The sequence below is a fragment of the Capra hircus genome, chromosome 29 (genome assembly GCF_001704415.2).
Source record: "Capra hircus breed San Clemente chromosome 29, ASM170441v1, whole genome shotgun sequence".
NCBI classification, from domain to species: Eukaryota; Metazoa; Chordata; class Mammalia; order Artiodactyla; family Bovidae; genus Capra; species Capra hircus.
Window position 1 is genome coordinate 39,554,687 of NC_030836.1, and position 16,499 is coordinate 39,571,185.

Here is a 16,499-nt window from a genome sequence, read left to right on the forward strand (position 1 = left end):
AGCTGAGCTGTTTTAAATCCTAAAAGATGTTGCTGCTAAAGTGCTGCACTCAGTATGCCAGCAAATTTGGAAAACTCAGCACTGGTCACAGGACTAGAAAAGGTCAGTTTTCATTTCAGTCCCAAAGAAGGGCAATGTTGAAAAATGTTCAGACTACCATAAAATTGTGCTCATTTCACATGCTAGCAAGGTAATGCTCAAAATCCTTCAAGCTAGGTTCCAAAAGTATGTGAACTGAGAACTTCCAGATGTTCAAGCTGGATTTAGAAAAGGCAGAGGAACCAGAGATCAAATTGCCAACATTCATTGGATAATAGAGAAACCAAGGGAATTCCAGAAAAACATCTACTTCTACTTCATTGACTACATTAAAGCCTTTTCGACTGTGGATCACAACAAACTGTGGAAAATTCTTAAAGATATGGTGGTAAAAGACCACCTTATCTCTCTCCAGAGAAACCTGTATGCATGTTAAGAAGCAACACTTAGAACCAGGCATGGAACAACAGACTGGTTCAAAATTGGGAAAGGAGTATGTCAAGGCTGCATATTGTCACTCTGCTTATTTAACTTATATGCAGAGTACATCATGTGAAATGCTGGGCGGGATGAATAACAAGCTGAAATCAAGACTGTTAGGAGAAATATCAAAAACCTCAGATATGCAGATAATACCATTCTAATGGCAGAAAGTGAAAAGGAATTAAGAAACCTCTTGATGAAGGTGAAAGAGGAGAGTGAAAAGGCTAGCTTAAAACTCAACATTCGAAAAACGAAGATCATGACATCTGGTCCCATCACTTGATGGCAAATAGGGAAAGAGTGGAAGAAGTGGCAGATTTTATTTTGGGGGGCTCCAAAATCACTGCAGACAGTGACTGCAGTCATGAAATTTAAAGACATTTGCTCTTCTGGAGAAAAGCTAAGACAAATCTGGACAGCATATTAAAAAAGCAGAGGTCACTTTACTGACAAAGGTCTGTGTAGTCCAAGCCTTGATTTTTCCAGTAGTCATGTATGGATGTGAGAGTTGGACCATAAAGAAGGCTGAGCGACAAAGAATTGATGCTTTTTAACTGTGGTGCTGGAGAGGACTCTTGAGAGTCTCTTGGATAGCAAGGGGATTAAGTCAGTCAATCCTAAAGGCAATCAACTCTGAACATTCATTGCAAGGACTGATGATGAAGCTGAAGCTCAAGCTCCAATATTTTGGCTACCTGATGTGAAGAGCTGAATCACTGCCAAAGAGCCTGATACTTGGAAAGATAGAGGGCAGAAGGAGAAGTGGGTGACAGAGGATGAGATAGTTGGATGGCATCACGGACTCAACGGACATGAGTTTGAACAAACTCTGGGAGATAGTGAAGGGCAGGGAAGCCTGGCGTGCTGCAGTCCACAGAGTCACAGAGTACATGACTTCATGACTGAACCACAGCAACAACAGTAGAGTTAGCCTTTTATAATATCAACATTATTCACTATAGTCTATTCATCCAAAGTACTTTTAACTTCTTAAGTCCCAATATTCAATTGTTCTGATTTTTAATAGAAAATAAAAATAATCTGACCACTCTCCTTCATTTATCTATTCTTTACCAACTCTTTGTCTTAACTTTTTCATGAGTTTTAATTTTCACTGACCTTGATACTATTTAGAAGGTACCAAATCAAGAACATATGTAGAATTGTACTAAGACTTATGTTCTTTAGTCTCAAAGTAGGTCTTCCTTAAAATATAGAGATCATAATTGTGCATGAGTGAGTGAGTGAAAGCCACTCAATTGTGTCCAGCTCTCTGGGACCATAGGGACTACAGAGCCCATGGAATTGTCCAGGCCAGAAAACTGGAGTGGGTAGCCTTTCCCTTCTCCAGGGGATCTTCCCAACTCAGGGATTAAAGCCAGGTCTTCTGCATTGCAGGAGGATTCTTTACCAGCTGAGCCACAAGGGAAGCCCATAACTGGGCATATTCTAGGTCTAATATACCATAACAAAAAGATGATCTTGAAGTATCTTACAAGCTATTTGTTATATTTAAAACAATAAAAGCATTTCTGCTTCTTTTTATACCTGTGGTTTGTTGTGATATCCAGACCTTTTACTTCAGAACTTTTTTTAAGGTACAGTGAATTAAAGAGATCCATACAAGTCTTCTGTTTTAGAGGATGTGTGCTACTGAGATAAATATAAGATAAATCTTATCCTTATTCATCAGAGGGCAGACTGAATGAAATCCACAATCACAGAAAACTAACCAAATTGATCACAAGGACCACACCTTTGTCTAACTCAATGAAACTGTGAGCCATGCCATGTAGGGCAACCTAAGACAGATGGGACATTGTAGAGAGTTATGACAAAACATGGTCCACTGGAGAAGGAAATGGAAAGCCACTTCAATACTCTTGCCTTGAGAATCACATGAACAGTATGAAATGGTAAAAAGATATGACACTGAAAGATGGACTCCCCAGGTTGGTAGGTGCCTGACATGCTACTGGAGAAAAGTGGAGAAATGACTCCAGAAAGAATGAAGAGATGGAGCCAAAGCTAAAACAATGCCCGATTGCCAATGTGACTGGTGATGGAAGTAAAGTCTGATGCTGTAAAGAACAATATTACACAGGAACCTGGAATGTTAGGTCCATGAATCAAGGTAAATATGAAGTGATCAAACAGGAGATGGCACGACTGAACATTGACATTTTAGGAAACAGTGAATTAAAATGGACTGGAATGAGGGAATTTAATTCAGATGGCTATTATACTACTACTCTGGGCAAGAATCCCTTAGAAGAAATGGAGGAGCCCTCACAGTCAACAGAAGAGTCTGAAATACAGTCCTAGGGTGCAATCTATAAAATGACAGAATGATCTCTGTTCGTTTCCAAGGCAAACCATTCAATATCACATTAATCCAAGTCTATGCCTCAACTACTAATGATGAAGAAACTGAAGTTGAATGGTTCTATGAGAACCCACAAGACCTTCTAGAACTAAAACCAAAAGATGTCCTTTTCATCATAGGGGACAGGAATGCAAAAGTAGGAAATCAAGAGATACGTGGAGTAACAGGCAAGTTTGACCTTGGAGTAAAAAATGAAGCAGAGAAAAGGCTAACAGAGTTTTGCCAAGATAGCTCACTGTTCATAGCAAACACCTTCTTCCAATAACACAAGAGAAGACTGTACACTTGGACATCACCAGATGGTCAATACTGAAATTCAGTTCAGTTCAGTTCAGTCACTTAGTTATGTCCGACTTGTATCGACCCCATGAATTGCAGCATGCCAGGCCTCCCTGTCCATCACCAACTGCCGGAGTTCACTCAGACTCACGACCATTGAGTCAGTGATGCCGTCGAGCCATCTCATCCACTGTCATCCCCTTCTCCTCCTGTCCCCAATCTTTCCCAGCATCAGAGTCTTTTCCAATGAGTCAACACTTCGCATGAGACGGCCAAAGTATTGGAATTTTAGCTTTAGCATCATTCCTTCCAAAGAACACCCAGGACTGATCTCATTTTGGATGGACTGGTTGCATCTCCTTACAGTCCAGGGGACTCTCAAGAGTCTTCTCCAATACCACAGTTCAAAAGCATCAATTCTTCAGCGTTCAGCTTTCTTCACAGTCCAACTCTCACATCCATACATGACCAGTGGAAAAACCATAGCCTTGACTAGACAGAACTTTGTTGGCAAAATAATGTCTCTGCTTTTGAATATGCTATCTAGGTTGGTCATAACTTTCCTTCCAAGGAGTAAGCATCTTTTAATTTCATGGCTGCAATCGCCATCTGCAGTGATTTTGGAGCCCCCTCCCAAAAAAAAAAAATTCTGACACTGCTTCCACTGTTTCCCCATCTATTTCCCATGAAATTATGGGACCAGATGCCATGATCTTAGTCTTCTGAATGTTGAGCTTTAAGCTAACTTTTTAACTCTCCTCTTTTACTTTCATCAAGAGGCTTTTTATTTCCTCTTCACTTTCTGCCATAAGGGTGATGTCATCTGCATATCTGAGGTTATTGATATTTCTCCTGGCAATCTTGATTCCAGCTTGTGCTTCCTCCAGCCCAGTTTCTCATGATGTACTCTGCATATAAGTTAAATAAACAGGGTGACAATATACAGCCTTGACATACTCGTTTTCCTATTTGGACTCACTTTGTTGTTCCATGTCCAGTTCTAACTGTTGCTTCCTGACCTTCATATAGGTTTCTCAAGAGTCAGATCAGGTGGTCTGGTATTCCCATCTCTTTCAGAACTGTCCACAGTTTATTGAGATCCACACAGTCAAAGGCTTTGGCATAGACAATAAAGCAGAAATAGATGTTTTTTTCTGGAACTGTCTTGCTTTTTCCATGATCCAGTGGATGTTGGCAATTTGATCTCTGGTTCCTCTGCCTTTTCTAAAACCAGCTTGAATACCTGGAAGTTCTTGGTTCACGTACTGCTGAAGCCTGGCTTGGAGAATTTTGAGCATTACTTTACTAGCGTGTGAGATGAGTGCAATTGTGTGGTAGTCTGAGCATTCTTTGGCATTGTCTTTCTTTGGGATTGGAATGGAAACTGACCTTTTCCAGTCCTGTGGGCACTGCTGAGTTTTCCAAATTTGCTGGCATATTGAGTGTAGCACTTTCACAGCATCATCTTTGAGGATTTGAAATAGCTCCACTGGGATTCCATCACCTCCACTATCTTTGTTCGTAGTGATGCTTTCTAAGGCCCATTAACTTCACATTCCAGGATGCCTGGCTCTATTATCTTGGTCATGAAGATCTTTTTTGTACAGTTCTTCTGTGTATTCTTGCCATCTCTTCTTAATATCTTCTGCTTCTGTTAGGTCCATACAATTTCTGTCCTTTATCGAGCCCATCTTTGCATGAAATGTTCCCTTGGGATCTCTAATTTTCTTGAAGTGATCTCTAGTCTTTCCCATCCTGTTGTTTTCCTCTATTTCTTTGCATTGATCGCTGAGGAAGGCTCTCTTATCTCTTCTTGCTATTCTTTGGAACTCTGCATTCAGAGACTTATATCTTTCCTTTTCTCCTTTGCTTTTCACTTCTGTTCTTTTCACAGCTTTTTGTATGGCCTCCCCATACAGTCATTTTGCTTTTCTCATTTCTTTTCCATGGGGATGGTCTTGATCCCTGTCTCCTGTACAATGTCACGAACCTCCATCCATAGTTCATCAGGCACTCTATCTATCAGATCTAATCCCTTAAGTCTATTTCTCACTTCCAGTGTATAATCATAAGGAATTTGATTTAGGTCATACCTGAATGGTCTAGTGGTTTTCCCGACTTTCTTCAATTTCATTCTGAATTTGGCAATAAGGAGTTTATGATCTGAGCCACAGTCAGCTCCCAGTCTTGTTTTTGCTAACTGTATAGAGTTTCTCCATCTTTGGCTGGAAAGAATATAATCAATCTGATTTCAGTGTTGACCATCTGGTGATGCCCATGTGTAGAGTCTTCTCTTGTGTTGTTGGAAGAGGGTGTTTACTATGACCAGTGCGTTCTCTTGGCAAAACTCATCCTTTGCCCTGCTTCATTCCATATTCCAGGACCAAATTTGCCTGTTACTCCAGGTGTTTCTTGACTTCATACTTTGACTTCCTACTTTTGCATTCCAGTTCCCTGTAATGAAAGGGGCATCTTTTTGGGTGTTAGTTCTAAAAGGTCTTGTAGGTCTTCATAGAACTGTTCAACTTCAGCTTCTTCAGTGTTACTGGTTGGGGCATAGACTTGGATTACTGTGATATTGAATGGTTTGCCTTGAAAATGAAAAGAGTTCATGCTGTCATTTTTGAGATTACATCCAAGTCCTGCATTTTGGACTCTTTTGTTGACCATGATGGCTACTCCATTTCTTCAAGGGATTCCTGCCCAAAGTAGTAAATATAATGGTCATCTGAGTTGAATTTACCTATTCCAGTCCATTTTAGTTCGCTGATTCCTAGAATGATGACATTCACTCTTGCCATCTCCTTCATGGGAAATAGATGAAGAAACAGTGGAATTAGTGGCTGACTTTATTTTGGGGGGCTCCAAAATCACTGCAGATGGTGATTGTAGCCATGAAATTAAAAGGTGCTTACTCCTTGAAAGTAAAGTTATGACCAACCTAGATAGCATATTCAAAAGCAGAGATATTACTTTGACAACAAAGGTCCATCTAGTCAAGGCTATGGTTTTTCCAGTGGTCAGGTATGTATGTGAAAGTTGGACTGTGAAGAAAGCTGAGTGCCAAAGAATTGATGCTTTTGAACTGTGGTGTTGGAGAAGACTCTTGAGCATCCCTTGGACTGCAAGGAGATTCGTCCAGTCCATCTTAAAGGAGATCGGTCCTGAGTGTTCTTTGGAAGGACTGATGCTAAAGCTGAAACTCCAATACTTTGGCTACCTCATGCTAAGTGTTGACTCATTGGAAAAGACCCTGATGCTGGGAAGGATTAGGGGCAGGAAGAGAAGGGAACAGCAGAGGATGAGATGGCTGGATGGCATCTCTGACTTGATGGACATGAGTTTGGGTAAACTCCAGGAGTTGGTGATGGACAGGGAGGCCTGGCATTCTGCGATTCATAGGGTTGCAAAGAGTCAGACACGACTGAGCAACTGAACTGAACTGAAAGGGCAGTTGATTTCTGCTTATCTGTTTAAAGGCAGAACCAACAAGATTTCCTGATGGACAAGAAAGAGAGTGTATTTTTAAAAAGAGGACTGAAGGATGACTTTAGGTTTTTGGCCTAAGCAAATGAAAGAATGGAATTGCCATTGTCAACTACAAATTGGCAATTACCAAGAGCATTGCCAATGACTGAACAACAAGGCATTTCACATTTACATCTACTGAGATTGAACACCATGCTGCTATAGCTGGTGACCTTCAATAACCCCTGAGGGAGTTCAGAGTATAGTGAGGCACTCTGTGCTCCAGGGAATCTTGTGGGACAGGTCTTTAGATAGTTGGATGTTTTTAGGAGCAGATTTTATGACCTCAATCCTTGCATCTCCTCATATCTAAAGAAGCACTAAATCCCTTCATGGTGACATCAGACCCTCATGACTAACAAAAAGCCTTTTGTAAGTTGAGTGCTTCATGTTATTGAACTCCCCCTTCACCAAAACCTTATATACTGACTTTCCCCCACTGCTGCTTTGGAGCAGTCTGTCAGAGCTATCTGAGATGCTGCCTCCTGGTCTGCACTCCTCATTTTGCCCCAAATAAAACTTAACTCACAACTCTTAAGTTGTACATCTTTTTAGTCGACAGTTATGGCGACCGATGAAGTGACCCAGAGTGGACTTTCTTCCTTCAACTGGACTCCAAGAGGAACCGGAGCTTTGGTATCAGCAGCGGCCCCTTGTGCCCATCTGCCTCCTTGGGGAGGGCAGATGAATTTGGGTAAGCCTCTCCTGGTTCTTGAATCTCCCATATTGGTTGAGACTGTGAGTTTTATTTGGCGGTGGAGAAGGTTACCTGCCCCCTCCTAGTAGGAAAGATACTAGGGGGGACCTCGGTGAAACATCTGGGGCATACCCATTCATGGCCAAGACACTGAGTGGGACTCGTGGAATTCCCACCCAGTTAAAAGATGCTGGGTGGGGGGCTGGCTGAAAGATGCCAGGAGAATTGCCCATCCAGTGGAAAAGTACTGGGTGCGAGGGCGGGGCGGGGGGGGGGTTGCTCAATTGAAAAAAAAAAAAAATGAAGAATATCTGGGGCTCGGCTGAAAGATGCCAAGGTTGTTCCGTTGTAGGGGACTGAATGGTCTTGGCTGCGTGGTTAAGTAAGAGGCTGATCTAACACTTTTCCTCAGTTTGACTGCCATTATATAATTTGTCAGGATAAAAGTGAGGAAAATACATGAGAGCTTTGCTCTGAAGAAAAGGGACAAGACTCCTGGCTGGTTTCAGTTTTCTCAGGTGACTGAGAAATTTACGGGAGTAGTGGAGGCCTAGTCCTCATGCCGTGCAGTGGTCCCATAGGGAAACACACTCATCAATTAAAACACTTGCTCATCTGGGAGTCGCATGTAAGAACTGGCCATTCAGTGACCTGAGCAGCCATGGTGGTCTTAGAGTCGCAGAGGCAGAGTCCGAGACACATAAGACGAGATGAAATGACTCTGGAGTGACTCCTGGAGGAGTTAAGCTCACAAGCAGCACATTGGCCCACTACACAGTTTCACTAGTGATTTTTATCCCTGACAAATTCAGCTTAAAATGGGAAACAGAATCTCTCAACAAGACATAAAGGAGTGTCAGAAAGCCAGCCTCTGACTAACAGTCTAGCCAGATTCATGCAAAATACATATGGAGCTCACACTTGCAAGTACCTAGTTAATTGGAGAAATTATACTAAAAGAGATCTCAACCTAAAATGGCCAAATTTGGGTTCTTTTGATGTTCTAAAATTGATATGTTTCTGTGTACAATTAGAAAAGGCCGGCCATATTTGACTGGTATCTAGAAGCTTCTAAAACAGAAAATGATAGAGTAACTTCTTTGCAGAAAATCAACAAGAAATTGCTTGAAACTATATCAAAACTAAAGCAAGGCTGCTAGCAGTGACTTTGCCAGGTCACAGGTCTAATTGAACTGGGAAGTCACGTTTGGCATTTATGCCTTTTGGCTTTTGATTTCTGGGCATCTCTTTACCTTTTGTTTCATTTGGAGTGACTCTTGGCTGGTGAAATTCTGGTTTGGTTTGGTTTGTTGGTTTAGTTTGAGTGCACAGACATCTGGTACAGACTGTTCAAGTTAATACATGAATTTCTCTCTAAGGTTCCACACTCCACCCGGGAATCCCTTGGGAAAATTCTTTTAGATGATTGGTCAATCTATAGCTATGATCCAATGACAAGGAAAATGGCCTAAAACTATTAGATCTCTGTTGACATAGGATAGGAAAATGAACTGAAGTTCCCTTTTGTCCAGGACTTCCTCCTGTAATCAACAGCCTGGGGCTGATCAAACTAAGACCCCTACTTCTTCAGAGGGACAATCCCTGCTGGGACCAATCTGCCCTTGTTTTCAGGGCCAAGTTGAGTACTACCTGGTCTAAATTTTGGCTATAAAACTATGGTCACACACAAAAAAATAAATAATTTTTGACAATGTGGTCATAATATTCTTAGACTCCATTATGTCTCAGTGTGTGTCTTTATTTCTTTTGATACTATTGCTGATTGCTGGGATAAGTTTGTAAATGAGCTCTAATCTAATTGGCCTTAAAAAAAGTAAATGCTTACAAATCAAATAATTCTAAATACAAGAGAAATTTACCTAAATGAATTTCAGGTTCATGTGAATTGGAAAACATTCATTGTTAAACACCTGATATTAATGTTTATTTGTTGATCTGAGTAATGTAGACATGTCTAAGAGTAATTAACATTAAGCAGAATATTTCTATTGTACCTAGGTTTAATATAAGTTAAATATTATATCTGTTACAAGTTTGTCAGCAAGGAAATTACCTTGCTGAGTGAAGAAACTTCTAAAAAAACCGTAAATGAGATATGAGCCTTTAGACAAACTCTATTAAGAATAATTATACTTTAGGAATGTCTGTCTAAAATAGTCTATCCAGATTGGGGTAACTTGAACTTCTGAGGGTTGTGCTAAACTAAGTGTTGGAAGCCTATTGAATAGCTAAGTCATTTACAAATAAAATAAATATTAAGATTTTGAAACATTTACTACTAAACACTAAACACTACCTCTTACAGAGAAACTAAAGAGATTTGGGCTCAAAAAGAGATGTTTGGTGCCATCCTAAAATGTTATCTCCAAGAAAACAAAGGTTTTAGAAATTATCACTGGTATTTATGCTCAACAATCTATAAAATCTGATGTAAAAGTCATTTCTTGGTTGCTTAATGGAAGTAGGAAGTGTCTTTTCGGTAAAGAAGGTATGAGGAATGGAATTACCTTTTTGTTAAAGGAGAAAAGAAGTAAGCCTGCCTTACAGGTGGCTTTTTAGGATGGAAGAACACAGTAATGGGTACAGAAAGTGATAAGGTTTGTAAAAAGTGAACCATAAGGAAAGAGTTTTGTATATGGTTAGGACTAAGATTAAAATAAAGTTAATTAAGTTTATCTTTTAAGTAAAGTAAGCTGGTGCAAAAACTTGAATTTAGCTTTTCTCTGTTAAGAGGACACTTTGTCTTCAGATATTGGACTGCCTTTGATAATAGATTTAAGTTTCTTTATCTCTTAAATGATCTGTTCTGAAATTCTTTATTGTGATTTTGGCTAGGTGAATAGCTATTGTTTCACAATGACCTAGAGTCCTATCTGACTGAGTGTTGTAAACGTTTTTGATATTTGCCGACAAAGCTTCCTAAATCATTCTAATAAAGATTTCTAGCTAACTTTGGGATGCTTCAGAGGGCCCCTGAAACATCCCAAAGAGAGATATTACACTAATTAGGTTCATTTTGTGTCCAAAATTACATGGGGGATATTGTCAAGTGAGTAATAAGTCTCAGGTTATATTGTATGGTAAATGTTACGAATATATATATATATATCCTAGAGACTGTATGGAGTTCCTAAAATTTTGATGTTTGGGTAAAATGCTATCAGGCATAATTCTAGATGCTATCTCAAAATATTGTCATAGCACTAACCAAGTTTCAAAAAAATGCTTCCTCTTCAAGATTTATAAAAAGAACTTTTGGATAAGCACCAGTTTCTGAACTGGGTAAAGATTCTAATGAAAAACCTGATGATGTCACAAAGGTTAACAAAAGGACTGAATGAACGCTTATAACTGAACATGCTTATTACTTTTATGGTTTCTAGTTTTCCAAGTTTAAGAAAAACCTTCCCCTCAAACTAATTATGATGGTAATTTGGTAAAATTATATTTTATAAACAAATCGAAACATTTATCTTTTCTATCTGAACCCTCCAGAGACTGGAAACTCTTAGTTTCCAGTAACTTTATCAGAAAAGTTAGGAAGGTTATCACACTAACAGGTAAGAAATCTGAAGGAACTTGAAGGAATCTGAGACCTTGAGAAGGGAGGAATTTACTTAGATATGTTAGAAAAAATCTGTGATAAACCTTTGGCATGACTTTTCTCACCCTGAAAAGTTTTATTTTAAAAGCTCAGTCTGAGACTTTTATAGTCTCAGCAAAGCAAAAAAGTCTATGATCAATTATGGTTATATAAATCATAAAGCCAAGTTTATTGCTACCAGACCTGTATTACAAACAAGTCTTAATTTGTTATATTTGGCAAAAATGATGGTGATTTTAGGGAGAAAAAGATATTTCAATGAATGTTAAATCCCAGTTTGTTAATGAAGGTCTGTATCTACTAAGACTCATTTCCCGGATAGTTGTTTGCTGTTAGGGTATATTAATGTAAAATTTAATTGAATTATTAAAGGACATTCTAGGGTTGTTTCTGAAACTCATCTCAGTAATCTCTCTTTGGATGAAGACTAGATGCCTCACACATCACCTTCAGTCAAGACTGGATGAAGACATAATTTAAGGAACTGTCTCTAACCTGTGTGGAAGAACTTTTCTATCAGGTAGTCTTAATTAGCTCATGCCCAGTGAAATTGAAGGGAAATTGACTCTTCAGTTAATTGCTGCTTCCAAAGGCCCCTAAGCTGGACTGGTCCATAGAGAGGTATGATGACCTCAAACTCACCTTAAAACAATGCTCAAACAGAAAAAACTAAACTACAGTGGATGACAAGAAGATGACATCAGAAGTAGACAGCTTGCCCAAGCTGCTGATCTGACTTTTATGATCATTTATTATGTTTTCTTCATTCCTTGGACCTATGCCTATCAACTACATGTTTTAAAAACTCAATCCAGGGGGCGGTCCTAAGATGGTGGAGAAATAGAACGGGGAGACCACTTTCTCCCTCACAAATTCCTAAAAAGAACATTTCAACACTGAGCAAATTCCACAAAACAACTTCTGAATGCTGGCAGAGGATATCAGGCAACCAGAAAAGCAGACCATTGTCTTCGAAAACAGGTAGGAAAAAATATAAAAGACGAAAAGAGAGACAAAGGAGGTGGGGAGGGAGCTCCGTCCTGGGAAGGGAAGCCTGTCCCGGGAAGGGAATTTTAAGAAGAGAGGTTTCCAAACACCAGGAAACACTCTCCCTGCCGAGTCTGTGGTGAGCCTTGGAAACACAGAGGGCAACATAACAGAAAGGAAAAATAAATAAATAATTAAAACCAACAGATTGCAAGCCCAACAGTAACTACCCCAGCGGAAAAGCAGCACAGATGCCTGCATCCGCCACTAGCAAGTAGGGGCAGGTCAGGGAAGCGTGGAAGGCGCGGGCTGCAGAGATTTGTAAGAATTGGGCAGGAACGCCCCACGTGCAACCAGAACGCTCTAACTTGGGCTAGCAAACCAGACTGTGGGATAGCTACCACGCGAAAAGCTCGAACATAAGACACTGCCAGGACCGCACACAGAACAAAGGACGGAACAGAAATAGCCGGCTGCAGACCATCTCCCGCCGGGAACAGGCAGCCAGAGCCGTAAGGGCTAGAAAGGGGCAATTGCAGCCCCGGAGAGACTTTACCTACCAAACTGCAAGCAGGCTTCTTTGCTGAGACTTCTGGGGGTGCTGGACAGTCACCATCTGCCTCACAAGGGGCACCAGTGGTACACCCAGAAAATTGAGCAGCAGAGACAGAAAAGGCGACAAGCTGCAGCAACCGCACTCGCCAAACTCCTGAGCTACTTGGACCTGGGAAGGGCACAAAACGCAGTCCCAACCGAATCTGAGCCTCTGAGGGCTACCTGAGCGGCTTAGAAGGGGGAGGTGCACACAGCCTAGGGCCGGCCTCAGACGGTTCCCGGCTGAGCATTGTAGAGCCAGAGCAGTTTGTGCACCATGAGAAGGGACAGGTCCAGTGGGGCTGAGACACTGTGTGCACACGACAGTGCTATTTGTTTGCAGCATCCCCCCCTCCTCACAGTGCAACTGAACTAGTGAGCCTAAAAAACCAGCAAACAGAAGAAGTTAAACAGAGGGAACCGCCTTGGAAGTGACCCCACACTGCCCACACATCAGAGAAGGGCCAGATATATCTTTACTATTTTTACAATCATTCCTTTTTTTTCCCTCCCCCTCTTTTTTTTATCTTTTTATCTTTCTTTTTTTTCCTAACTTTTTTTAAAATTGTTAAGTCTTCTATTTCTCCTCTAATTTTTATTTCTATAACCTACTATTACTTTTCAAAAAAAAGACTTTTTTTTAAGGCAAACACCATATATAGTCTTTATGTGGTTGTTGTTGGAGTTTTTAAATAATTCTTGTGGCTTTTTTGTCTTTTTTTTGTTTCCTTCTGCTTCTCTTCTTTAATATTGTATTTTTGAAAATCCAACTTCTACTCTAGATTTTTAATCTTTGCTTTTTGGTTTTTGTTGTCAATTTTGTACATTTAAAAACACAAACTTCACTACCCGATTTTACCTGATAGCAAGATTACTGGCTTGACTACTCTCTCCTCCTTTGGACTCTCCTTTTTCTCCACCAGGTGGCCTCTGTCTCTTCCCTCCCCCTTCTCTTCTCTATCCAACTCTGTGAATCTCTGTGTGTTCCAGATGGTGGAGAACACCTAAGGAACTGGTTACTGGCTGGATTTGTCTCTCTCCTTTTCATTTTCCTCTTTTATCCTCCTGGCCACCTCTGTCTACTTCCTCCCTCTCCTCTTCCCTGTATAACTCCATGAATACCTCTAAGCAGTCCAGACTGTGGAGCGCACATAAGGAAGTGACTACTGGCTAGCTTGCTCTCTCCTCTTTTGATCTCACCGCGTCTCATTCCAGTCACCTCTAACTACCTCCTCCCTCTTCTCTTCTCCATGTAACTCAGTGAACCTCTCTGGGTGTCCCTCAATGTGGAGAATAAAGCCCACTTGGTCATGGTGTATGATCTTTTTAATGTGTTGTTGGATTCTGATTGCTAGAATTTTGTTGAGGATTTTTGCATCTATGTTCATCAGTGATATTGGCCTGTAGTTTTCTTTTTTTGTAGCATCTTTGTCAGGTTTTGGTATTAGGGTGATGGTGGCCTCATAGAATGAGTTTGGAAGTTTACATTCCTCTGCAATTTTCTGGAAGAGTTTGAGTAGGATAAGTGTTAGCTCTTCTCAAAATTTTTGGTAGAATTCAGCTGTGAAGCCGTCTGGACCTGGGCTTTGTATTTGCTGGAAGATTTCTGATTACAGTTTCAATTTCCGTGCTTGTGATGGGTCTGTTAAGATTTTCTATTTCTTCCTGGTTCAGTTTTGGAATATTGTACTTTTCTGAGAATTTGTCCATTTCTTCCACATTGTCCATTTTATTGGCATACAACTGCTGATAGTAGTCTCTCATGATCCTTTGTATTTCTGTGTTGTCTGTTGTGATCTCTCCATTTTCATTTCTAATTTTATTGATTTGATTTTTCTCTTTTTGCTTCTTGATGAGTCTGGCTAATGGTTTGTCTATTTTATTTATCCTTTCAAAGAACCAGCTTTTGGCTTTGTTGATTTTTGCTATGGTCTCTTTTGTTTCTTTTGCATTTATTTCTGCCCTAATTTTTAAGATTTCTTTCCTTCTACTAACTCTGGGGTTCTCCATTTCTTCCTTTTCTAGTTGCTTTAGGTGTAGAGTTAGGTTTTTTTTTTTTTGACTTTTTTCTTGTTTCTTGAGGTATGCCTGTAGTGCTCTGAACTTTCCTCTTAGCACTGCTTTTATAGTGTCCCAAGGTTTTGGGTTGTTGTGTTTTCATTTTTATTAGTTTCTATGCATATTTTGATTTCTATTTTGATTTCTTCTGTGATTTGTTGGTTATTCAGCAGCATGTTGTTCAGCCTGCATATGTTGGAATTTTTAATAGTTTTTCTCCTGTAATTGAGATCTAATCTTAATGCATTATGGTCAGAAAAGATGCTTGGAATGATTTCAATTTTTTTAAATTTATCAAGGCTAGATTTATGGCCCAGGATATGATCTATCCTTGAGAAGGTTCCGTGAGCAATTGAGAAAAAGGTGAAATTCATTGTTTTGGGGTGAAATGTCCTATAGATATCAATTAGGTCTAACCGGTCTAATGTATCATTTAAAGTTTGTGTTTCTTTGTTAATTTTCTGTTTAGTTGATCTGTCCATAGGTGTGAGTGGGGTATTAAAGTCTCCCACTATTTTTGTGTTATTGTTAATTTCCCCTTTCATACTTGTTAACATTTGTCTCACATATTGTGGTGCTCCTATGTTGGGTGCATATATATTTATAATTGTTATATCTTCTTCTTGGATTGATCCTTTGATCATTATGTAGTGGCCTTCTTTGTCTCTTTTCACAGCCTTTGTTTTATTTTTATCGGATATGAGTATTGCCACTCCTGCTTTCTTTTGGTCTCTATTTGCATGGAATATCTTTTTCCAGCCCTTCATTTTCAGCCTGTTTGTGTCCCTTGTTTTGAGGTGGGTCTCTTGTAAGCAGCATATAGAGGGGTCTTGTTTTTGTATCCATTCAGCCAGTCTTTGCCTTTTTGTTGGGGCATCCAACCCATTTACATTTAAGGTAATTATTGATATGTATGATCCCGTTACCATTTACTTTATTGTTTTGGGTTCAGGTTTATACACCCTTTTTGTGTTTCCTTTCTAGAGAATATCCTTTTGCATTTGTTAGAGACCTGTTTTGGTGATGCTGAATTCTCTCAGCTTTTGCTTGTCTGTAAAGCTTTTGATATCTCCTTCGTATTTGAATGAGATCCTTGCTGGGTACAGTAATCTGGGCTGTAGGTTATTTTCTTTCATCACTTTAAGTATGTCTTGCGATTCCCTCCTGGCCTGAATAGTTTCTATCGAAAGATCAGCTGTTATCCTTATGGGATTCCCCTTGTGTGTTATTTGTTTTTTTTTTTTTTTTTCCCTTGCTGCTTTTAATATTTGTTCTTTGTTTTTGATCTTTGTTAATTTGATTAATATGTGTCTTGGGGTGTTTTGCCTTGGGTTTTTCCTTTTTGGAACTCTCTGGGTTTCTTGGACTTGGGTGATTATTTCCTTCCCCATTTTAGGGAAGTTTTCAACTATTATCTCCTCAAGGATTTTCTCATGGTCTTTCTTTTTGTCTTCTTCTTCTGGGACTCCTATAATTCGAATGTTGGAGCATTTCATATTGTCCTGGAGGTCTTTGAGATTGTCATCATTTCTTTTAATTTGTTTTTCTTTTTCCCTCTCTGATTCATTTATTTCTATCATTCTATCTTCTATTTCACTAATCCTATCTTCTGCCTCCATTATTCTACTATTTGTTGCCTCCAGAGTTTTTCTGATCTCATTTATTGCATTATTCGTTATATACTGACTCTTTTCTATTTCTTCTAGGTCCTTGTTAAACCTTTCTTGCATCTCCTCAATCCTTGTCTCCAGGCTATTTATCTGTGATTCCAATATTTTGGATCATTTTCTCTATCAATATTCAGAATTCTTTCTCAGGTAAAT

General features: G+C 39.6%; 1 protein-coding gene across 1 annotated transcript in view; it reads left to right on the plus strand.

Annotated features, from left to right (window-relative positions):
• The window catches only part of LOC102171498 (spermidine/spermine N(1)-acetyltransferase-like protein 1), a 54,044-nt gene continuing 44,824 nt past the window's right edge, over positions 7,280 to 16,499 (plus strand). Inside the window, exon 1 of the mRNA XM_005700624.2 lies at positions 7,280 to 7,409. Coding sequence (XP_005700681.2) covers positions 7,280 to 7,409 — 130 coding nt within the window. The remainder of the gene's footprint in view (positions 7,410 to 16,499) is intronic.